This window comes from Schistocerca piceifrons, chromosome 1 (genome assembly GCF_021461385.2).
Source record: "Schistocerca piceifrons isolate TAMUIC-IGC-003096 chromosome 1, iqSchPice1.1, whole genome shotgun sequence".
Classification (NCBI taxonomy): Eukaryota; Metazoa; Arthropoda; class Insecta; order Orthoptera; family Acrididae; genus Schistocerca; species Schistocerca piceifrons.
The window spans coordinates 340,923,693-340,948,765 of NC_060138.1; the positions used below are offsets into that span (position 1 = coordinate 340,923,693).

A 25,073-nucleotide genomic window follows, 5' to 3' on the forward strand; every position below is an offset into this window, starting at 1 on the left:
GTGTAGTCCGAGTGGTCGCAATCTATCTCGTAATAATGGAAAGAGCAGCAAGTTTAACAGTGTTAAATCACACACCCTACATATTCCGTAAGCTTGGCCAGCAAAAACCTCGTCGTACCTCCACATCTCACACAGTGGCTCTGCCACCATATAACCTCCTACCTTACACCTCCACAGACGCCACACCCAGCAAAAAAATGTTGCCCTTTAATACAAAAACCCGTCCCCTCAACAGCTACAGTCTCACCAATTCTTGTGGCCTCCATTAATCAAGACTCTTTTACACACCACTTCATCTTCCACTCTCAAGCCAACCTCGTAACACCCACTTCTAATTTCAACTCTCTCACTAAATCCATCAGTTCCTATTACTCATATTCACGCGCTTCCCATGTACACATTCATCCACCTACCTGCGTTTTACCAGGAGAAGTTGCTTATTCAACAACAGTGCACAGCAATCGTAACATCGTAACTTTCAGTATTTTACATATTTCAATCCTGTATTTTAACCTTTTTAAAGTTATCAATTTCATCATAAATACAGAGGCAGTAGTCACACAATACTCCAGATTATAAAATCGGGAGCTACATTAAAATGTGCAAACAATAAACATATATCCTAAACTAGAAAAAATAGCCGACACAACGCGCAAACGGACAAACAACAGAAATGGATCGCACCGAATGGGGAAATATGTCTTTGGCATATTTGACTCGAAATCGAAAACAAGAATACCGTAGTACATGAACGCGAAAAAAGATGTAGAGGAAATGCTTATTCAACCAGAGAAAACAAACAACTGAAACACGTAGAGAAAAAATGTAGTGACGTTTGGAACATTCCAAGACTAGGAACGGCGAGTGGTCAGATGAACACTGCGTCAGACACACTCTATTAATGAAATACTTCTTCTTAAACAAGAAAACAGACTAACAAGAATTGTAAGATTATCGTGGTCCGAATTTTTTTAAAAAAATTATCTTCGGTTACAGCATCTTTAGTTCAGTTCTGCAGTGTTTCTGTTGGCACAGATACATGAATGGCAAATGCCTACCTAAGCCGAATGAAGATTTATTTATTGAGTACTGAGCCACTCATAGTTCTGTTTGATCTCTACGAATGTTTTGGTTTTGTATTGCTTGTAACTGTGCCATTTTCTGTTTCTATCGTCTAAATGGAGCATTTTTCCTGACGAATGCAGCTCCCTTAAGGTTTCTTCTGGTCCTCTTGCTGAGTTGATGGTTCTGTATCTCATGAATAATGTATTGTTTAAGGTTGAATAACAAGTACACTGTTTTCGTTGTACTGATTTTTTTTTCAAACTAGTTTTCGGCTTATTAGGTCATTTACAGGAAACAACTGACTAGTGTCTGAAAGAGACGCTAGTTACAAGGTAACCAAACATTACAGGCAAACATACAATCACTTGCATATAGTGCTGTGCATCAAACTTGCTTCGTAACGTTGAAATTACACTGTACACAATGGACAATGTGAAATACAATAAAAAATTAAATTACACTATCGCAAGTTAAATGGTTATAATGCTAAATGTAGCACATCCAACTAAGATCCGGTACAGCGCAGCATCTTGTGCAAGAAAGAGTGTGTATTTATTATGGACATTGGCAAGAAAAAGAAAATGCGAAATAGATTGTTATCATCCTATATACCCTTGTCTACAGGGTGAAACAGAACTGACCCGACAAACTTTCGGAGGTGGTAGTACCGACTGAAACAAGAAAAAAAGTCTGGTTAACGTGGACTCTAAAGTGCACGACTTAGGGGCTAAGAGCACTTGTTCACCTTCGCTACTGTGAAAACCATGTCTTCTACTGAACAAGTGCTCGCAGCTCTTAAGACATGAATTTTAGAGCGCATGTTTAGTGGACATTTCTTTCTTGTTTTGGTCCCTACTATCACCTCCCAAAACAGCGAAAGCAAAGAGCTTGCACTAGAAGAGATGTGTTTCACATTATCGAAAATGAATTTTATAATCAAAATATCCACGGGTGTACTGCCGGTCTTCAGTGTCCAACGGGCACAATATTTCGGCGATCATACATGTCGCCATCATCAGGTGAACTGACGGACTGAGCTCCTGTGAACGTGCCGGCACGGAGATCCGTACGCTATGGCCGCCGCGACCGAACCCAGTTCCCTCTGAGCAGCCATAGCATACGGATCTCCGTGCCGGCACGTTCACAGGAGCTCAGTCCGTCAGTTCACCTGATGATGGCGACATGTATGATCGCCGAAATATTGTGCCCGTTGGACACTGTAGACCGGCAGTACACCCGTGGATATTTTGATTATCAAATACGCCGGGAGAAACTCAAGAATCACATAATGAATTTTAGAGTGCAAGTTGACTCGACATTTTTTTGTTTCTTTTTGCGGTCCATGCTGGCACATGTGAAAGTTTGTCGGTGGGACTTGTGGTTGAGCTTCTAGAGCGCAGTAAGCTCATGCGGCCAGGTGGGCAGACTTGCAGGTTGCGCGGCGTGACCTGTAGGCGCGGGAAGAGCAACCGGTCTGCTGAATGGAGTTGCAGAGTGCAGGCAGAGGCCGGCTCACCTTGGAGGGTAGCCACTAGCCAGCCACGGCACCATACAGTACCGCACACTGCAGCTCCGCTGCAACCGCGTGCAATTCCCTGTGCCCGCGGCTAAAATCGCCTCTACTCACAGAGAGGCTGCTCATAACTCCAACACCAAGGACGAAAGCCATTGTCATCTACATGCTGGTCTCCGATGAGCGCCGTTCCCTGTTGCCGTCACTCGGTCGGTTTCCGGCTGCAAGGGAAGGGGGGTGGGGGCAAGAGGAGGACGAACTTTTCGTTCGTCCTAAAATGATGGACCATTCTTGTTCAGTTACGTTTTCACGTGCAGTATCCCGTTTAAACATTTCATTCGTGGTCACACATTTATGAAGCATCGGTGGTGGTCTGATCCGAGCGGGAGGATTTCAAGGACAGTAGTCTCCTCATCACTGGTGGTGTTTTCCAAAACTCACTGCAGAATAACTTGTAAAGTTCCTGCCAGAATCAGCACCTTACATATTCGCTGTTAAGTGGCAGATGGAACTGCCGAATGAGGATGCCAACAATCTGCTCCTGGTTCTGACTGGCTGAAAGGCTTAAATGTTAAATAATTTCTTGGAGCGGAGGCGACATCACAAGCGGCCGCAGCAGAGGCGCCGCCCACGGCGTTTCTGGGAACTACTCGTGTCAATAGTGCCTTCCTCCATACAGTACCGCAGATTGCAGTCTTCCTGGATGATGTATTAAAGGAAGAATTCTCGGGTATCTCGTCAGATGTAAGTGGCACGATATTTCGACGCTTGCTTTTGGCGAGATACACGTTAGACCCTTCACTACTACTACCACATTTTTTTTTTTTACCCTCAACAATGTGGTTGTCCTGAGCCTTCTTGCAGATACTATCTACACAGCTAGTGATTTTCTCTTTTTGTAATTTGATCCCTCATTGTTGTTAACGTCAACGCATTTTCCTCGAAAATGTGTGTTGTAAGTGACCATGAATCGAGCGGTCAAACGATGTATTGTGCATGAAAATGTAACTGCACAAATTCATTTTTGTGGCGCTCTGAAAGTCTGTTCTTGCGCCAGTGATATCCGTTCGTTTACTCCATAGAAAAAATTGTGGAGGTCGTTCACGGACTCTTCTGGTTTATCCAATGTATTTCTCTGAAAATACCCTCACAGCAGTAAAAAATAAAAAGAGGCCTGTATTATGCAACCATCAAAGTAACACAGAGTAATTCAGCAACATTGCCGGAAAAACAAATCTGAGAAGATATAGTTGATAACAGGTATCTGAATAAAGATCGAAAAGATCAAACTATATAAAGAGCCGTTCCAGAAACAAAGCGAAAATTACCGACACAATGAATTTACCCAACTGTCCAAACTAAAACATCTTAGAGGAAAGCGCTGGGATATTGTTAATGGATGAAATGTTCATTACCAGTCTTGGAGCAGAGTTCCTGATCCTGGGTTGAACTCTACACGCGTTTGCAGTTGCTCGTTGTCTGAACTGTCTACAGCTCTTGTGTTTGAACTAATGACTATGCATGTATCTTTTGCTTGATTCTCACAACCTACATAGACACGTTCTTTAATTCCTAGCTCTCCTAAAACAACTACAGACTCATAAAATACTCATGAGATTGATGACGTTTGAAAGCCCGAACAAATGTCCAATACTTAAGTGCATAATTAAGTACAAGTACGTGAATGAAAGTAATTTAAAGATAATTAGACTTGGATATCATTGTAAAAATATACAAATACAATATACTGATTTATCCTTATTTACACCACAAATATTGCCATATCTTGCAAAGAGGTCTTCCCGTTAACGTTGTCTCATACTCAAGGGGTTCGCTTCAGTATTCAACAAAATACGCAGACTAATAACATCCAGGGTTTGGCAAACATTGGGATTAAAATTATACACAAAGTTGCGGAACCTGAGCACAGTCCTTTGAAATAACGAAGTAAGGAATGGAGATCAATATTTAGTTTTTCATTTACACAAAAACCTTTCTACTTTATAACAAAACTTGGACTGTTAGCAACTGTTCAAAGTGACGAGCGCCAATTTCAACGCAGGCAGTGAAATATAATCAACACTGCCACCAAAGAAACAAAAAGAAATGAGGTACCCAGAAGACATGGTGAGGTGTCAATGTAACTTTTTACGTGCGCACGCCATCGGTCTATATAGATGATTATAGTTGTAACTTTTTGTAACAGGTAGGACGGTCATCAGAGTACGTTAGCGTTGTTCGTGTCTGTGTTGTTACCAGGGCTCAGGGCGTATAAGGAGCGTGAACAGCGTCAGATGTCGAGTGATCGCTGTGAAATACACGGGGATGCCGTATACTCGTGTGAGACAGTGTTATCAGCACGTGAAAGAGTTTGACAGACGTCTCAATGTGGGCCCCCATTTGACCGGCTGGTCGAATCGCGTATTATACAGATGAGACATTCGGATGTGAAAGTGTCCCGATGTCGTACTACACGAGAACGTGAAGGTAGGCACACATGTTGCCGGTCAACAACGGGGGTGGGGGGAGGGGAGGGGGGGGGGGTTTCAAAGGGGTCGAAGCACTATGGGACTTAACATCTGAGGTCATCAGTCCCCTAGAACTAAGAACTACTTAAACCTAATTAACCTAAGGACATCACACACATCCATGCCCGAGGCAGGATTCGAACCTGCGACCGTAGCAGCAGCGCGGTTCCAGACTGAAGCGCCCAGAACCGCACGGCCACGGTCAACAACGACTACCACAGGCAAGGAACGCTGTATTGGGCACCAAGCACATTGTACAGCCTTCACATTTGCGGCTATCACCCGAGAACAAATAATGTACTTTTCGCAACACACTGCGTCATCCCACATCACTGGTCAGAGACTAGCAACGGTTGGATAAGGGAATTACCATACCGTGCGTAGGCTGCCATTAACACCACAACAAAAACGGCTGCGTTTGGAATGGTGCCGTGGCTGGTTCAGCACTACCCCGGATGGTCACTGTCGATGAGTATGGCGGCAACCTGAGGAGAGGCCCCATTCGTTGAATGTTTTGGAGAGATTCAGTGCTCTTACTGCTGGCGTGTCGGGAGCCACCGCGTATGACTTTAGGTTACGGGTGTTGGTGATTGAGGGAATTCTGGCGGCAGAACGGTACGTTCTTCTGCATTCTCATATATTACCTTTCACGTGACCGTATCGTGGTGGCATTTTTCAAGAGAACGAGGCTCGTTCACGCATTGCACTTGTCTCTATGAACTGTCCGTGTGACGTTGAGGTACTCCCATGGCCAGCAAGATCCCTAAATCTGTTCAAATGGTTCAAATGGCTCTGAGCACTATGGGACGTAACATCTGAGGTCATGAGTCCCCTAGAACTTAGAACCACTTAAACCTAACTAACCTAAGGACATCACACACATCCATGCTCCAGGCAGGATTCGTACCTGCGACCGTAGCGGTCGCGCGGTTCCGGACTGAAACCCCAAATCTGTCACTCATAGAACATGCGTGGGACAAGTTCCATTTGCGAGGAACAGGAAACGGTAGGACTAGTAGTGGTAGAAGGTACTCGTCACCATGGACCGTATGGCGGTTTGCGGTGTATGTATGTAGATATAGATGTAGGGCAGATAAACTGACTCGAAAATCTGGGGGTCTACATCCTGGCAAGAGCAAAACATGACTTTTGATGATGTGCATTTTAATGATCCGGCAGTTGCGGGAGACAAGAACAAAGGCGATGACGTAGCAGAAGAAGGAGCAGAGCCAGTTCCATTTGTGAATATAAACGAGGCAAAGATGTCATTGGAAATGCTTCGTAGTTAACATCATTAGGATAGAAGTAGACGGCGACGGTCACAATAGAAAATTCGCTTGACCAGGCACGCTGGAGGTGACAGAAGCAGAAAAAGGACACTGATTGCTTTAAATGGTAAACCTGAAGTGTCTTTTGTGTTTTAGAAAATTTCTATATGCCGTACGTTTAAAAAGTTAATCAATTTGAGTTTTTTCGTCCTGTAAATAAATGAGAATAGGTCCTAGTATTGAAATTAAACTAAAGTCACATTTTTAACTTCACTTTTGTTGGGGATATCCTTATTTCGATAGGATTCTTAATTCCATCACGATCGGTCAAACTTTCGTTAGATCGAATTATCAGTTATTCGAACTTTTTCTTCGATCACTCGAATTTCGAACTATCGACAGTCAAATGTCTTTCTGCAAGAAGTCGGAGGTGTCTGGGAGGAGTTTTCGTGCACGGGTGCTCCAGAACCACAGACGCGAAGCTTAAGCTGTTGCTAGCTTTGTAAGCTCTCTGCCTGCTTTGTGTGCAGCGGTGTGTGTGATGGTTGCTGCTTTGCCCTACAGATGGCGGCGGTGCGGCAGACGCAGACGGTGGTGCAGACGCAGACGCAGAGCGGCGGCCAGCTGCTGCACCCGCACCCCCTCGACAACAGCCTCGGTGAGTAGACCCACCACATGCTCACACATCTCTCTACGGCTAGCAATGAGTGATGTTGGAAGAACGTCATGATTTCGATTTCATCGTCAACGTCTAAGCACTGATAGCTGATAATAATCAACACAAAATCATACACTACTGGCCATTAAAATTGCTACACCACGAAGATGACGTGCTACACACGCGAAAATTAACCGACAGGAAGAGGATGCTCTGATTTGCAAATGATTAGCTTTTCAGAGCATTCACACAAGGTTGGCGCCCCTGGCGACACCTACAACGTGCTGACATGAGGAACGTTTCCAACAGATTTCTCATACACAAACGACAGTTTGCCTGGTGGAACATTGTTGTACGCCTCGTGTAAGGAGGGGAAATGGGTACCATCACGTTTCCGACTTTGATAAAGGTCGGATTATAGCCTATCGCGATTGCGATTTATCGTATAGCGACATTACTGCTCGCGTTGGTCGACTGTTAGCAGAATATGGAATCGGTGGGTTCAGGAGGGTAATATGCAACGCCGTGCTGGATCCCAACGACCTCGTATCACTAGCAGTCGAGATGACAGGCATCTTATCCGAATGGCTGTAACGGATCGTGCAGCCACGTCTCGATCCCTGAGTCAACAGATGGAGACGTTTGCAAGACAACAACCATCTGCACGAACAGTTCGACGACGTTTGCAGCAGCGTGGACTATCAGCTCGGATACCATGGCTGCGGTTACCCTTGACGTTGCATCAAAGACAGAAGCGCCTGCGATGGTGTACTCAACGAAGAACCTTGCTGCACGAATGACAAAACGACATTTTTTCGGATGAATCCAGGTTCTGTTTACAGCATCATGATTGTGACATCCGTGTTTGGCGACATCGCGGTGAACGCACATTGGAAGCGTGTATTCGTCATCGCCATACTGGCGTATCACTCGGCGTGGTGGAATGGGGTGCCATTGGTTACACGTCTCGGTCACCTCTTGTTCGCATTGACGGCACTTTGAACAGTGGACGTTACATTTCAGATGAGTTGCGACCAGTGGCTCCACCCTTCATTCGATTCCTGCGAAACGCTACATTACGGCAGGATAATGCACGACCGCATGCTGCAGGTCCTGTACGGGCCTTTCTGGATACAGAAAATGTTCGACTGCTGCCCTGGCGAGCACATTCTCCAGATCTCTCACCAACTGAAAACGTCTGGTCAATGGTGGCCGAGCAACTGGCCCGTCACAATACGCCAGTCACTACTCTTGATGAACTGTGGTATCATGTTGAAGCTGCATGGGCAGCTGTACCTGTACACGCCATCCAAGCTCTGTTTGACTCAATGCCCAGTCGTATCAAGGCCGTTATTACAGCCAGAGGTGGTTGCTCTGGGTACTGATTTCTCAGAATCTACAGGATCTATGCACTCAAATTGCGTGAAAATGTAATCACATGTCGTTCTAGTATAATATATTTGTCAAAGAATACCCGTTTATCATCTGCATTTCTTCTTGGTGTAGCAATTTTAATGGCCAGTAGTGTAGATGTATCTAATATCAATGTTACCCCATGATGATTGTACAGAATGGTTTAAAAATCAGCATAAAAATATGTCTCATATTGTATTAATTTATTAATAAATAAAGTAGGAGAGGGAGTTGTTGTAAGTCGCAACAAACCAGAGGGGTGATGACCCAAAAAAGGGATAATTAACGTTACATATCCCACAACTTTTTTGTTTAGAGACAGTAATGATTTTTTTTAATTACCTGTTAGTAGTTCATATAGCGATTCACGTAAAAAGTGATTCTTACTACTCACTCCACTTGAACGTATCACGGAATTCCCCTCCACTTCTTGGAGTACGCATCCTAACAACGTAAGGGTTAAAAAAATAAAATAACCTCTGACGTAGCTCGTAGGCGAATGTGATGTCCCTACATTGCTGTATCAATTCATAATCATCCTTAATGTTAAAACTGACCGCGTGAAAACTGTTTGAAACTGTTTGTTATTTGTAATAATTATCTTTCAAAGCAAGCAAATTGGTGGTAAGTTCTTGTGGGACCAAACTGTTGAGGTCATCGGTTCCTAGGCTTACACACTACGTAATCTTACTTAAACTAACTTACGCTAAGGACAATACACACCCATGCCCGAGGGAGGACTCGAACCTCCGACGTGAGCAGCCGCGCGAACTGTGGCAAGGCGCCTATGACCGTGCGGCTACCCCGCGTGGCAGTACTTCCAAAGTAACATACGAAAAGAATAAAGCTGAAGGGTCAGCGGAAGAAAGGGGAAACACACGAGAGCACATTATATGCTCGTTAAATTCAAATACAAGAATACAAACGCAGCCGGCCGCTGTGGCTGAGCGGTTCTAGGCGCTTCAGTCCGCAAAAGAGCTACTGCTGCGGTCGCAGGTTCGAATCTTGCCTCGGGCATGGATATGTGTGATGTCCTTAGGTTAGTTAGGTTTAAGTAGTTCCTAGTCTAGGGGACTGATGACCTCAGATGTTAAGTCCCATGGTGCTTAGAGCCATTTTAATACAAACGCAATAAGACAAAACAATTTACATAGTGCAAATTTCTGGCGGTACAAATAGAACTACTTGTTGCAATTTTGCCAAATAAAAACATGGTCGGAGACAGTGGCTGTTGTATGAAATAAATTTTTTGCCGGCAGGAACCAGCCACAAATTGGTTTTCGGTTATTTTTCTCAAAAAGCACCGTCACCGGTTTCGAATGTACACAATTCATCACCAGACGGCCTTCACGGTTTTGTCAAAACAAATGATACATTGGTTTACTGGTGACTTGCCGTGATATATCCATGTGGAGCATCTGGTCTCGCGAGTTTCTTCCAATGAATTATATTCGCAAAGATGGTTCAAATGGCTCTAAGCACGATGGGACTTAACATCGGAGGTCATCAGTCCCCTAGACGTAGAACTACTTGAACCTAACTAACCTAAGGACATCACACACATCCATGCCCGATGCAGGATTCGAACCTGCGATCGTAGCAGCAGCGCGGTTCCCGACTAAAGCGCCTAGAACCGCTCAGCCACAACGGCCGGCTTCGCAAAGATGTTTTCATCAGCACATTCGTCATTTTGCATTATACAACACTTTCGTTTGGCCACGAAACGAATTCCCAATGTGCACCACATGTTTTCATTCACAACATATAAAAAAATAGTGTTTTGCGAATAAAAAAAGTGGTCACATTGGAAAATCGTTTTTTGAACAAACGAAAGTATTGTATAATGCAAACTGACGAATGTGATGATGAAGATACAAACATCTTTGTGAACATATTTCGTTGGAAGAAAACCGCAAAAATAGATGCACCACATGGACATTCCACGGTAAGTCAGCAGTAAACCAGTGCATCATATGTTTTGACAAGAGCTTGAAAGCCGTCTTGTGATGAATTGTGTAAATTCGAAACGGGTAATGGATCTTTTTGAATAAAATAATCAGAAACCAATTTTTAGCTGGTTGCTGTACACCATCAACAATTTATAAGTACTTGTTTACCGGTATGCGACGCATTCGAAAACACTACATTTAACGTGACTAGACTCAACGTTGCGATATTGAGGTTTAGCACTTTTTTTTCGCTGACTCCATCAATTATTCGACAACTGACAGAATACAAAGAAGTAACTTAATTCTGGATATGTGGGTTTCCTTTATGTAAGTACCTATATTTACTGGATCAAATGTTATCTTACTTATCATAAATGGAGGATGTATTTATGTAAGTCGAAATATCATTTTAGCAATGAAGAAAAAAAAAAGAAAGAAAAACAAGACTCAAACGACAGAGACACATACCACTAAAGCATGAACAGAATGAACCGTGAAAGGTTGTCATCTCTGAGGTTTAAGCGGTGTGGTTGATTAATGGTGTGCATGGCCACGTTTGACAACTAGCAAAAGTGCTTTATTGGTGTCGTTGTGAGACATATTCCCAAAAAAGATTCATTTAAGTCACGAAAAACTTATTTACAGTTGTAACAAGTAGCCTGTGTGCCATTATCGAGTATCGGTGTTGTATCTTTTACATCGATTTACTATGTTTCAAAGAATTCGTTATCGATACTGAAGGATCGATTTTTAAACCCAGCGTTTATTTCAGACGCGTGTCCTTCTGTCTTCTTAATAAAAAATGGCCCCTTCGACATCGCCTAGATTTTGAATGATTTCTGTTACTGTGAGACATATTGACCAATGGATTTACTCGCTTCATGTAGCATACCGAGCACTAGCTTTCGAGACTAGGAGGTGCGTCGGAATTGGGTCGAATGTGGGCATTCTGTTCATCTGGAACACTGGCCAGCGTGGGTTTCGTTGTTATGCAGTTTCATCCCAACCCGTCTGTGTTAATTCTGATTCTCCGCCTCTTCACAAAATAAAAATCTAATCCACTAACATAAACACAGAACAGAGCTAGCAGCCTTTGTTAACAGTCATGAGGGTGGCAATGTTGCGTATCGCGGTGAAAAGGAACAGACAATTGTTTTTTTTTTTTTTAAATTTATTCTGTCGTACAGTTCACACACTTCTACTTGGCCTTTCTGATCGGCCGACTTCGTGTCACTCCAGAATGCTATGCTCCTTGTCAACCATAGGTATTTAACAGCACTGTGTGTCGCAGCAGTAAGTACCCTAGTGAATCTAGTGTTGATTCGCGTGCACTGTTGTTCGTAGTTATTATTAATATTATTTCCAAAACGAGCGAGAAGCCTGTGCCTGGTCTTACTAGTGATTCACCGTCAAAGTATGTTTCACTTCTGCGACATATTAACCCATGACATGTTCGTTTCTGTATTCGGAAAGTAAGGTCCGATCGTCCGCGAAATGGAAATTACTGTGAAAATTAAAAATGTTTTATTTGCGACTGTTAGCTAAACCTTCAGCTTCTTCTCTATACAGTCGCCGCTCCGATTTAGACGTCTGTCGTAGCGTTGTACCAACTTTCCAAAACCCTCGTCTTAGAACGGTACCCCTGCGCTTTTCGCCAATTCTCTACGCTGGCCCATAGCTCGCTGCCTTGCCGAAATGTTTTCATAGCCAGCTGTTCATCTGAGCCAGAGATGAAACTCAGGGGGAGCCAATTACGGGCTGTATTGTGGGTGATCAACCACCTCCCATTGAAAATTTTGCAGGAGCATCTTCGTTGCCCCTGCAGAACTCGGCGAAGTGAATACATGCGCGGAAAAACGGGCTAAGCCTCAAATGTAGAAACTTAGAGATAAGTGTTGCGTTCTGTTGCTGAGTACGGAAACTATCAAAATTGACATTGGTCTCACCCCTAAGTGATTATATCACTTAAATATATAAATATCACTTAGTGGTGAGACCAGTGTCAATTTTGATAGTTTCCGTACGCTTCAACAGATCGCAACACTTATCTCTAAGTTTTTACATTTGAGGGTTAGCCCGTTTTTCCGCGCATGTCTTCAATTGTTACGAAGAAGGAACCTTATGACAGTTATGTATGTGGGCTGCAGGACAACAGGCGAAATCTCTCACCTGGCCACCATACTTCGCGGAAGACAGTATTTTGTAGGCATCTTTACGTGCTCACTGTGCGCTTAGAACTGAGAAGACGCCATAGACAGGCGTACTAGAGACACTGTCCAACACCACCTGTGCAAAGTTTCATCGGATTTTAACTATGGTTTACATTTCGCGCCCGATCGGATCTTACTTCCCGAATAGCCTACGAATAATTTGGCTGTCCTAACAGAACTTTTCCCAACAGTCAATGCACTGCGAGCCGACCCCCGTTACTTTGAAAGATACTGTTGCGCAGTCTTAGGCGCCTTGCCACGGTTCGTGCGGCTGCCCCTGTCGGAGGTTCGAGTCCTCCCTCGGGCATGGGTGTGTGTGCTGTCCTTAGCGTAAGTTAGTTTAAGTTAGATTAACTAGTGTGTAAGCCTATAGACCGATGACCTCAGCAGTTTGGTCCCATAGCAATTTACCACCACAGCTCCTAGCACACTCCGCTCAGGGGCAAGTTAAAGTGCGCGATCTGTAATTGGATATATTTTTCAATGAGACATGGTTGCTTGAATAAGTCGTAACATACACAGACGATAATAATAAACTACTAGCAAGCATTTACTTCAATAAATCTTAATAAGGGGAAGTAAATGGAGAGGTGTATTCAAGGCAGACAAAAGGTTCAGCACAGAATGTCATGCCTTATGGTCGTCAGTATGATACTTCCGAGAAATAGAAAATAATAGGAAAGAACTACATCGCTATCAGATTTCAACTCCATCAGCTCAAAAATGCACCGTTCTCCTTTTGGGAACATACTTGACTTGGGCGGGCTATAAACTATTCGGCTTCTATACAGAAGGTGCACGAAGTCCTCCCCATAAGTTAAAATAGTGTTGTGGCATAAGAAAAGGTCCAGAGACGCCAACAAATTCGAGATACACGATCAGCAGAGACTATTTGATGAAAATGCAATGGAAATGGAGTGACGTCAGGAAGAAGGAAACAACTAACCATTTATGTTACATTTATGAAAGCGAAATATTAGGCCTGCAAAAAACACCTCGGTCGTAGACGTAGACGTTGCAGAGAATAAACGATTTATCTGTATTTCTGGAAATCTGTCCATGTAATAAATTTAAGCCCTGATATAATAGGTCTTTATTTTTTCTTCTATTAAATTTCCGCGTTTACTATACAGGTATTATTGATAGTTAATTCATATGACGTATACTGTATAATAATAATCTGCTAATCAGAGCAGCGGAGGGGACATGCATCGAGAAAATTTTTCGTAATAACGGTAGGTCAGAAATGCGTCGTTGTGGAGCTAAGGGCATAAAACGCCCGCCAATCAGCGACGAGTACGCGGAAGTATACGCATTTAAACTAACTTGCGCCAGCGAATACCTCTTATGCTAAAGAGTGTGGTTTTAATTAATTTAGTTGAAGATCATGGTTCTAGATGAACAGTGAAAACTGGGCAAACTGTAAAATCCTTTCTGTGACTGGTTATGTTAGATGTGAATTTTCTGTGATGTCTATTGGTAAAGCTCGACTATCACATTAACTGCGCTAAGTGTACCGTAATGCCATTAATTTGTCAAGACAGAATCGCGCCGCTAGGCATACCCAAATAGGTACCCTCAGTGGACGAGCATCTGCGTGCTGGATGTACAGGTAGCTTCCAAACTGCGTGTTTCCGATTTACGATTATTCGGAAAATTTTGATCGATTCTACGTTCACTTCCCTACCCTGACCTTTCATCAGGTTGTTTTTCTCTATCCTGGACTTAAATAAAATTATTCTTTCTTCAATCACTACACTTTTTTTCTACTGGAGATGACCCTTTACGTAGCCAAACATCGAGGATGTTTGCTCGACCACTTCTCTTTCTCTCTTTCACTATTTATGGTTACTTTGGATCTCTAGTGGCGTAAAACATCCGCAGTAGCGCTCAACGATTTCAAAACTCGTGTCTTTACTCACATACATTATCTGCATATTGCTTTTCAGAAATCGGTCTATCGGTAATCTGAAGTGTGTTAGCCGACGTTTTCCATCACGGTACACCTAATGTAATGAATAGTGAAGGTGTAAGCGTAATATAAAACTACTCCAAAAATAGATGTTTCGTCACAAAGTTTAGAATAACAAAAACATGCATTGCTGCGCGCAACTAGGATGGCTAGCACGAGCAGCTTCCTAGGAGGACCTTTTCGTTTTTTATTTTTCTATCACTTTCCATTCCGTACCCCCATAGGTACGGTGAGCTGCTCGAAAATGATGCACTGAAGAGTCATGAAGTTTCAGCCAAGTACGAGGGTCATACATACATAAATACGCAGGTCTTCTTAATAGCCAATTCATTTACCGTATCTTTGATATTTTTACAGTAAGTTGGTACTTTCTTGAAGATAAAATGTCATTTTTCCACATAATCTCCGCGCAACTTCCTTACGCCACCGTTAAAATAAGTCCTGCAGGGTAGACGCCAATGTTTAGCAGCCTCCACAAGGGATATATAATCTTCAATTCCCGTTCCGAAGATGTGGTAATTAAATGGTGCAAGGTCAGGAAGGTTGGGTGGATGTTTCAATCTTGTCCACCCAAGCCTTGCGACTCGGTGGTGATTTCTCGGCATCCATCTGACCCAAATCTTTCTCATCTTTAACTCTCTCAATATTCTGCACACACTTGCTTGTCCTACTACCGATCGAATTGACAGTTCGTTCACTGTTTATGCGTTTCTTACCAGAAATCAGACTGCGGATCCTCTACAGACTGTCAGGAGTCTGTGCAGGGCCCGGTCTGCCGCTGCGCCAGAAGTCCAGAGTATTGGCGTGCCAGCTTTCGCCAGATAATCTGCTTGCCCAACGGGTAACTGCCCTGCGATCAACAGCATCATCCCTCTACACCTTCGTCAGTCTCTTATGAATGTCTGTCACTGTCTCATTCTCGGAACCGAACACTGATTTAGAGGAACCTCTAGCTCAGAAGCCGTCCTGTCAAAGCTCTACGACAGCGCGACTTGCACAGACAGCTTGAATTACAAATGAATACAAGTTGGAAAATGTTTCTACGACCTCGGAAGGAATAGATAAAAGTTAGATTTTTTAAAGAAATTCGGTGTATTGCTACTGGAGTGACCCTCGTAACAGGCGAGCCGGTCGTGGGGCAATGGGTCCCAGCCGGGAATATTTGGGAGGGGATTTCCAGTTCCACCATTTGCCTTACAACGAAATGAAAACTCCCGAAAACCTTGGTCAGAACCGGGGGATGCGGAACATTTTTAATGTGATTGCGGAACGATGTGTCCTAGACAAAAAATATAAAGTCTAGTGTATGTGGAAGCTTGCTCGCTGAGTAATGTCGATGACCTGACGTGAGCTGCGACCGGCGCCAACATTAATAATACAGCTTGGTGTCTCACATCAAAGATGTCAGTCAGTTCTTCGGAAGGACCGTTCAAACTTCCGCGGTCCACAAAACTACCTCGTTGAAATACTTGCACTTTCACGTTTTGTCCGTGTCGATGCCTTCCTGACCGTTTACAAACCCGATAGGATGTTATAAACAACAGTCCACTCTTTCAGCAAGTCAGCGACCGTTGTTGAGTACTCAGCATTTCTTAGTAAGCGCCTAATACGCAGTTCCTACCCCGTTCACAGAGAGAAACTTTGAACCAATCCTTTAGTGCCCTCTGCCAGCACCACATGCCAAAATAGTGTTTCTACGCGTTTCTTTTTCATTGGTTGCCTGTCGATATCGTATGGGTTCAGATATTCTTTTAGCGCCAGGTACCGTGGCACAAGCATTATTTTCCACATTTTCTCCGTGGTAAATGATTTTCAAGAGCTGTAATAGCCAAGCAGATACGTGACAAAATCTGGCGGTCGTGGGCGAATGATGCGGCGTCGTGCTGCATGCAGAAAATGTGACTGCGTCATTTCTCACATATCTCGGTGTGCCTGAAGAGACGCAGCTTTCCCGCGTAGCCAGCGAGTGGGTGAGGTCGACCCTGCGGTTAGTGTGGCGGCGCGTGGCGCGAGCCGAGGGCAGGAAGTCTGAATCACGCGGCGAGGACACGTCCCTTGGCCTACTCCCCGGTTATTTCTCGCTGTCTCGTCACTCGATACAATCACCCTCCCAACTCCTAGGCGCCGCTAACGTGACGAGACACCGTGACAGCGTCATTTATGTGAGCGTGTGTAAAAGAGATAAATCTGCCCTGAGATCTCGACACTACTGTACTTCGATGGCACGATCCCGTCGAAAACTGTTTGTCTTTCCTTGCTCCGATCTCTGAACTGACTTACCTGCCGTCTACACTTGAGCCAAAATATTAACATCACCTGTTCAACAGCGTATTGGTCCGTCTTCGAAACGCAGTAAAACAATTATTCTGCATGGTATGGATTCGGCAAGTCCAAGATTAGCGGAGGTATATGACAGCAGATGTCAACGCACAGTCCACGCAATTCCCGCAATTTACGGGCTCGTGGTTTGTGGGCACGAAGCTCGCTCCCGTCAGCGTCCCAGATGTTTTTCACCGCATTCAGATCAGGCGAGTTTGCTGGCCAATACGTCAACGCAAGCTCACTATAATGCACTATTCTGGACACTTATCTGCCGAAAGCTGCCACGCCGTTGGAGAAGACATCGAGCCTGAAGGAATGCAGGCGGTCCACACGTAGTCTACAGCTGTCATGGTGCCTCAGATTACTACCACAGGTCCCACGGAAATCCAAATGAAGTCCCCTATCATGTAATACTGGCCCTGTTGGCCTGCGTCTGTGAGGCGATATGTTTAGAGCAGCCATTCGTCTAGATGGCGACCTACACGGCTACGACCGTCGACCTGGTGATTCATCCGACTAGGCGACACGTTTGTACTGATCCACTTCCCAGTTCCGTTGATCCCGTGCACACCGCAATCGTAACTGACGATGTTGTTGGGTCAACACGGGAACACATAGCGGCAGCCTGCTGTGAAGCCCCTCGCTCAGCAACGTTGGCCGACAGCGTGCTCCGAAACACTTGTGCCTACAGCAGCATTGAACCCTGTCGTCAGATCTGCCACTTATCGCCGCCTATTCTGCTGCACATAGTTGGTGTGCAAGAGGGACAGACATTTCAACGTGGTCTTCGAAAGAAGCGACAAGCGGCAGAAAAAGGATCATAAGGCCTACTGAGGGCTGTAAGCGCTGAGCCTTTGAATGCGTACTCCGACACACGCTTCTAACAACCTGCCGTCACTCAGGTTGGAAACAGTTCTGTCCGTACCGCCGTCCGTGCTTTTGTCGTCCCGTTTTATTCATCTATTTACATCTACTTAATGTTCAAATGTGTGTAAATTCCTAAGGGACCAAACTGCTTAGATCATCGGTCCCTAAACTTACACTACTGGCCATTGAAATTGCTACACCAAGAAGAAATGCAGATGATAAACGGGTATTCATTGGGCAAATATATTATGCTAGGACGACATGTGATTACATTTTCACGCAATTTGGGTGCATAGATCCTGAGAAATCAGTACCAAGAACAACCACCTCTGGCCGTAATAACTGCCTTGATACGCCCGGGCATTGAGTCAAACAGAGCTTGGATGGCGTGTACAGGTACAGCTGCCCATGCTGCTTCAACACGATACCACAGTTCATCAAGAGTAGTGACTGGCGTATTGTGACCAGCCAGTTGCTCGGGCACCATTGACTAGACTTTTCAATTGGTGAGAGATCTGGAGAATGTGCTGGCCAGGGCAGCAGTCGAACATTTTCTGTATCCAGAAAGACCCGTACAGGACCTGCAACGTGCGGTCGTGCGTTATCCTGCTGTAATGTAGGGTTTCGCAGGGATCGAATGAAGGGTAGAGCCACGGGTCGTAACACATGTGAAATGTAACGTCCACTGTTCAAAGTGCCGTCAATGCGAACAAGAGGTGACCGAGACGTGTAACCAGTGGCACCCCATACCATCACGCCGGGTGATACGCCAGTATGGCGATGACGAATACACGCTACCATTGTGCGTTCACCGCGATGTCGCCAAACACGGATGCGACCATCATGATGCTGTAAACAGAACCTGGATTCATCCGAAAAAATGACGTTTTGCCATTCGTGCACCTAGGTTCGTCGTTTAGTACACCATCGCAGGCGCTCCTGTCTGTGATGCAGCGTGTAGGGTAACCGCAGCTATGGTCTCCGAGTTGATAGTCCATGATGCTGAAAACGTCGTCGAACTGTTCGTGCAGATGGTTGTTGTCTTACAAACGACCCCATCTGTTGACTCAGGGACCGAGACGTGGCTGCACGATCCGTTACAGCCATGCGGTAAGATGTCTGTCATCTCGACTGCTAGTGACACGAGGCCGTTGGGATCCAGCACAGCGTTCCGTATTACCCTCCTGAACCCACCGATTCCATATTCTGCTAACAGCCATTGGATCTCGACCATCGTGAGCAACAATGTCGCGATACAATAAACCTCAATCGCGATAGGCTACAATCCGACCTTTATCAAAGTCGGAAACGTGATAGTACGCATTTCTCCTCCTTACACGAGGCATCACAACAACGTTTCACCAGGCAACGGCGGTCAACTGCTGTTTGTGTATGAGAAATCGATTGGAAACTTTCCTCAAGTAAGCTCGTTGTAGGTACCGCCACCGGCGTCAACCTTGTGTGAATGTTCTGAAAAGCCAGTCATTTGCATATCACAGAATCTTTTTCCTCCCGGTTAAATTTCGCGTCTGTAGCACGTCATCTTCGTGGTGTAGCAATTTTAATGGCCAGTAGTGCAGAAATTGTTCAAATGTGTGTGAATTCCTAAGGGACTAAACTGCTTAGGTCATCGGTCCCTAAACTTACACACTGCTTAAACTAACCTATGCTAAAACCAACACCCCCCCCCCCCCCCACACACACACACACACATGCCCGAGGGAGGACTCGAACCTCCGGCGGGAGGGGCCCCGCAGTCCGCGACATGACGCCTCAAACCGCACGGCGACACCGCTTACCTCTACAGTATGATTGTCGGTAAGCTTCTGTATTGGCTCTAATTTTCCGAATTTTCTCCTCCTGGTCAATGCGCGAGATGTGTGTGGGGGAAAGTAATATGTTGTCTGACTCCTCCTGAAAACTGCAGTCCCGAAATTTCAACAGCAAATCTCCCCGTAATATGCACAACGCCTCTCTTGTGACGTCTGCCAGTGGAGTTTGTTTAGCATCTCCGTAACGCTCTCTCGCCAGCTAAATGATCCCGTGACGAAAGGCGCCGCTCTTCGTTGGATCTTCTCTATCTCCTCTATCACTCCTGCCTGACAGGGATCCCAGACAGATGAACAACACTCAAGAATCGGGCGAACAAGCGCCTTATAAGCCACTTCTTGTGCGGATGAGTTACATTTCCTTAACATCCTTCCGATGAATCTGAGTCTGGTGTCTGCTTTTCCCATTGTTTTATATGGTCATTCCACTTAAGGTCACTCTGGATAGTTACGCCAAGATATTTTACGGCAGACGCTGTCTCCAGCTATTTGTCATCAATAGTGTAGCTGTACAGTAGTGGATTTCTTTTCCTATGAATGTTCAACATGTTCATTTATTTACGTTCAGGGTCAACTGCCAGAGTCTGCACCTTCCGTCAGTTCTCTGCAGGTCGTTCTGAAAATTCTTACTATCTTCTGCTCTGGAAAATCTGCAAGTCGAAAGAAAAATTGTTGCCGGCTTTTATAAGCAAACTGATACAGAAAACTGACGAGAAGAGAAACAGGCTATCTTCTCTAGGCATTTACAATGATTCTGAGAATGCCTCCAAACAAGTATAGTGATGTATGTAATAACGTTCCATCCTGCTGTTACTACTTCTTTTCTCATGTAACGAACTGCCAGTGCGATCCCTGCCCGCTCCTGGTAGCTAAGTGATCAGCGCGACAGAATGTGAATCCGAAGGGCCCGGGTTCTATTCCCGGCTGCGTCGGAGATTTTCTGCGTTCAGGGACTGGGTGTTGTGTTGCCCTAATCAATATCATTTCCTCCCCATCGAAGCGCAAGTCGCCGAAGTGGCGTCAAATCGAAAGACTTGCACCCGGCGAACGGCGTACCCGACGGGAGGCCGTAGTCACACGACATTTATTTTAGTGCGATACCTTGTATGTAAGTGACAGAGCTGGAAACAAATGAGAGGCCTATTAATCGTTAACATTCAGCAGGTAAAATGAGAAGTTGAGAGCCCAATATCGAATAATCAGTTCGACAGTCGACGTACCTGTTTGTGAAAAACGACACAGGTAAAAGGAAAATGCTGTTGAAAGAAACTCGATACAAATGGCTGGGCGATTTGGAGTACTATGTTGGATGACAGGATTAAGAGGGAAGGATATCATATGCTATGTGCTGGGAATATTTGACATACATTTTTACTGGCCGTCATTGGCGAATGAGGTGGCAGTTGTCATCGTGACGTAATTCTGCTCACGTGTCATACGAAAGCGCCTTCAGCGTTTCCTGCTGTCTGCGGCGTGGTGACTGTTTACGACGCAAGCGCAGTCACACCGCCGGCCTGCAAGAGGCAATCAAGGCTGCGAGTCTGTAGCCCTCCTCACTGTTTATTTTGTAATACGTTAAGGTAGTTTTCCGGTTACCGTTCTCTGTGACATCTCTGGAATAGTGGGCGTTACCCTTGGTGGTTCGCCTCATCAGAAGTATCGAACAGATGGTGAACGTTTCTGATAAAGTGGGATTACGAACGTGCTTCGTGTGGAAAAATGTTTTTATTTATTTCTAGGGGTCTACACTAGTAGTATAAAATAGCGACACCACTCCTGATTCCCGAAGACTGACTATCTGCGAGACTATTGTTTGTCTGCCTTTCGCCTCCGTGTGTGACTGATTCATCTCTCCGCGGCTGTGCCGATGACTCTCCCACCAATCCGTCGGCCGCCACTGTCATAAGCCATAGCTTGGGCGCAACGGCAGCTGTTAAAAGAATACATCGCGACCCCTACTCATCGACTTGCTTTGTCTCAATCTGTCAGAGCGAAGAAAAAGTAGGCACAGTGGGAACCTGTGCATATGCTACCTGTCGAAAAACTTCGCACGGCAACATGGGCGTATCTTATTGTAACGGAAATGACGCAGCACCTGGGAGAAGCAGTTCTGAGTCGTACCCGGCTCGTGTTGATGTCGTTTCTTATTCGGCATTTTCTCACAATCGAGTGGCGTCTTATTGCTCCTTGAGTTACTACCATAACGAGTTGCTGATGTGCCTCCGTCAGTGGCAGCAGCAGCACTTATCGATTGTAGTACTGCTGTACCATCTTTGGTGTGACCGCTATATTTCCGCGTGGTGGTGTGTGTGAGGCACTCGGTCGGTTGCGACAGAGCAGCGAGGAAGTCTCCACGGCACGAGGTCAGACCTGGGCTGTTGGCAATGTGCACGCGTGGTCGGAGTTGTGAGGCGCTAGCTGCGGGAGCTGCAAAGTTCGTCGCCCACTAACCAACCTGGATACTGGAGTTGAGTAATCAGTTAACCTCTTACGAAACCTCAACTGCTGTGAAATCTCTTCATTCACTGCCGGTTGTTGCTTCCTGGGCCGTTCCGGCTAGCAGCAACATATGTGTACAGGAGTCTGCAAAATTTTGCAGCCGTATTCCTGTACGGTGTTTAACTTTTGAAATGATAATTTATTAGTGAAGTGCACCAAAGCTATCTTCTGCCTTGTGGCTGTTAACATTCTGGTTACCTGCCCTGGTCGTCAACGTAGTTTTCCGGCAGTGTGTTTTTCCTCGCCGTGTGTGTGTGAAATCTTATGGGCTTAACTGCTAAGGTCATCAGTCCCTAAGCTTACACACTACTTAACCTAAATTATCCTAAGGACAAACACACACACCCATGCCCGAGGGAGGACTCGAACCTCCGCCGGGACCAGCGGCACAGTCCATGACTGCAGCGCCTGAGACCGCTCGGCTAATCCCGCGCAGCCTTAACCTAATAACTTGTAATGTCGCGGCAGACTCCGAACGAAGCGCCAAACTAGTCCTTCGCTGGCAGGAATTTAACCTGTGCTATTAGGTTCCAACACTCCGGAAATATATATGACACCACGTATACAATCAAGGCAAGGACGGCGGATGATCTCTTCAGAGCGGATGCGCACCAGGCACGAACTCTTACGGAAATCGGCGAAATGCCGCGAGTAATGAGGGTAGTGTGTGGGTAGGCTGAGAAATTGGGTCTGACGGAAGGCGTGCTATAAGGATTGGAACATGGGAATTATCTGCCCGTCACATAAAAAAGGCGACAAGTCAGAATGTAGTAATTATCGTGGAATCACTCTCTTGGACGTAACATATAAGATATTTAGTAAAATTTTTAGCCCCCAGACTTGAAGGGATGATAGAAGGGATATTGGGGGACTATCAGGCTGAATTTAGGAGGAACAGATCCACGAGGGATCAGATATTTTTATTAAGACAAGTGCTAGAGAAGTTTTATGAGTATGACAAGCGATTACACCAGTTGTACATTGATTTAAAGCAAGCGTACGACAGCATAGGAAGAAAATTATACGGATCATGAAAGAATTTAGAATCCCACTAAAACTGGTCAATTTAACGGAAATGGCAATGAAAGCAACAGTGTGTACCAGCCGCACAGTCCATGACTGCAGTTCCTCGCCGTGTTGATGCTGTCCGGCACGGCGTGTAGTTCGACAGCCTTGGTGTTGTTCTTTTTTTTTTTTGAGTGGTTATAGTGCCGTGACTGTATTGAGACACCAATTGTCAAGACGTAGTGCTGCTGGTATCTTCGTTCTCGCTGGTATTTTCGGTAGTGGTGCCGTTGGTCAGGTGGAAGGGAATTGATTGGGTTGTTGGTTGGTTCTTCAGCCGTCCCTAGGTCGTGTTGCCCTCCCATTATTTAGTATTACGCTTGGCTGCCTGTCTCACCTAAACTGTTGTTAGAGTTTCCTCCCAAGGCCGATCCTTGGAACACTTCTGAGCACCACTGTTCTGTTGTTTTAGATTGTGATTTTCTTTTAGTCTCGAGTGCTGTGCGAGCCCTTCAGCCGTGTATTAATTTAGTTTGTTTTAATGTTCAGTATCTCGCTTTCAGCCGAACCTTATGTGAAATATTTAAGATAAGGCCTTCAGCCGTATTAAATTAAATTTTTTTAAAAAAGCATTTGAAAATTTGAAAATTTCAAAATTTTCCTCTCTATCTTAATTTCGTTATCCAGGCCTGAAGTTAAAAAATGGCTCTGAGCACTATGGGACTTAACATCTGAGGTCATCAGTCCCCTAGAACGTAGAAGTACTCAAACCTATCTAAACTAAGGACATCACACACATCCATGCCCGAGGCAGGATTCGAACCTGCGACCGTAGCAGCCGCGCGCTTCCGGACTGAAGCGCCTAGAACCGCTCGGCCAGCGCGGCCGGCCCAGGCCTTAAGTCTTGAGTGGTTCTATGCTCAGCATATGGCCTTCAGCCGCACTTTATGTGAAATATTTTAAGATAAGGCCTTCAGCTGTCTTAAATTAAAATTTCAAAGGTCATTTGTTTAAAAATTTTTAAAATTTTCTTACAGAAATTGTTGTTATCCAAGCCTTAAGCCCTCAGTTCTTCTATTTTGTAACTAAGGCCTTCAGCCGTGTGTATTTCTTAAGGCAATTTTAATAACTTGTGCTTTGGGCTTCAGCCATATTGTTTTTGAATTATTTTAAGGGCATGTGTGATTAAGTGTTTTAGCAAAATAAAGTTTGGTTCAAATGGCTCTGAGCACTATGGGACTTAACTTCTGAGGTCATCAGTTCCCTAGAACTTAGAACTACTTAAACCTAACTAACCTAAGGACATCACACACATCCATGCCCGAGCAGGATTCGAGCCTGCGACCGTAGCGATCGCGCGGTTCCGGACTGAAGCGCCTAGAACCGGTCGGCCACACCAGCCGGCTATAATGTTTGTATGTTTGTGCAACTAACAGCAACTGATTTGGGCCCCTTTCCTCAACCTGATCCACTCTGTCCTGCGAAACCAGATTTCAAGTTCACCAGTTGGGAGAGAGTGTGTTACGTGCACTGAAGGGTCGTTAGCCGTTTGCTGAGCAGTACGAGCTTGGCTGCTGCAGCGCCGGGGCAGCGGGCACGTGCAGGCCGATGCTGGCGCCTGGCAGAGGCCCTCGCGCAGAAATAAAGCCGCCGTCATCGCCAGCTCACTCGCCGTGCACCTGCCGCCCGTCTCACTTCCCGCCTCAACACTGTTGCCAATATCTCACTTACATAATACTCGAGAAAGGACATCGAAATGAAAGTATTCCGCTGAGCGCAGCTGAACGTCAAAGGAGTTTCGTAATACAAAACCGTTAACGCTTTCGTGGCTACTCTCGGGTTCTTCGGCCGACGTTTGTTTGATGATTTGTCTGACGTTTCGCCAGTTCGAGTGGCTGGCATTGTCAAAGCTCCACTCTCTATTGCTGGTGGTGCACAACCGAGACAGAAGCCAACAGGCATTTCGTGAAGTTTC

The 25,073-nt window shown here is 45.2% G+C and overlaps 1 protein-coding gene across 1 annotated transcript in view; it reads left to right on the forward strand.

Annotated features, from left to right (window-relative positions):
* The window catches only part of LOC124783636 (leucine-rich repeat extensin-like protein 5), a 362,449-nt gene that overhangs the window by 227,012 nt on the left and 110,364 nt on the right, over nucleotides 1-25,073 (forward strand). Inside the window, exon 2 of the mRNA XM_047254037.1 lies at nucleotides 6,939-7,032. Within this exon, the coding sequence (XP_047109993.1) occupies nucleotides 6,939-7,032 (94 nt within the window). The remainder of the gene's footprint in view (nucleotides 1-6,938; nucleotides 7,033-25,073) is intronic.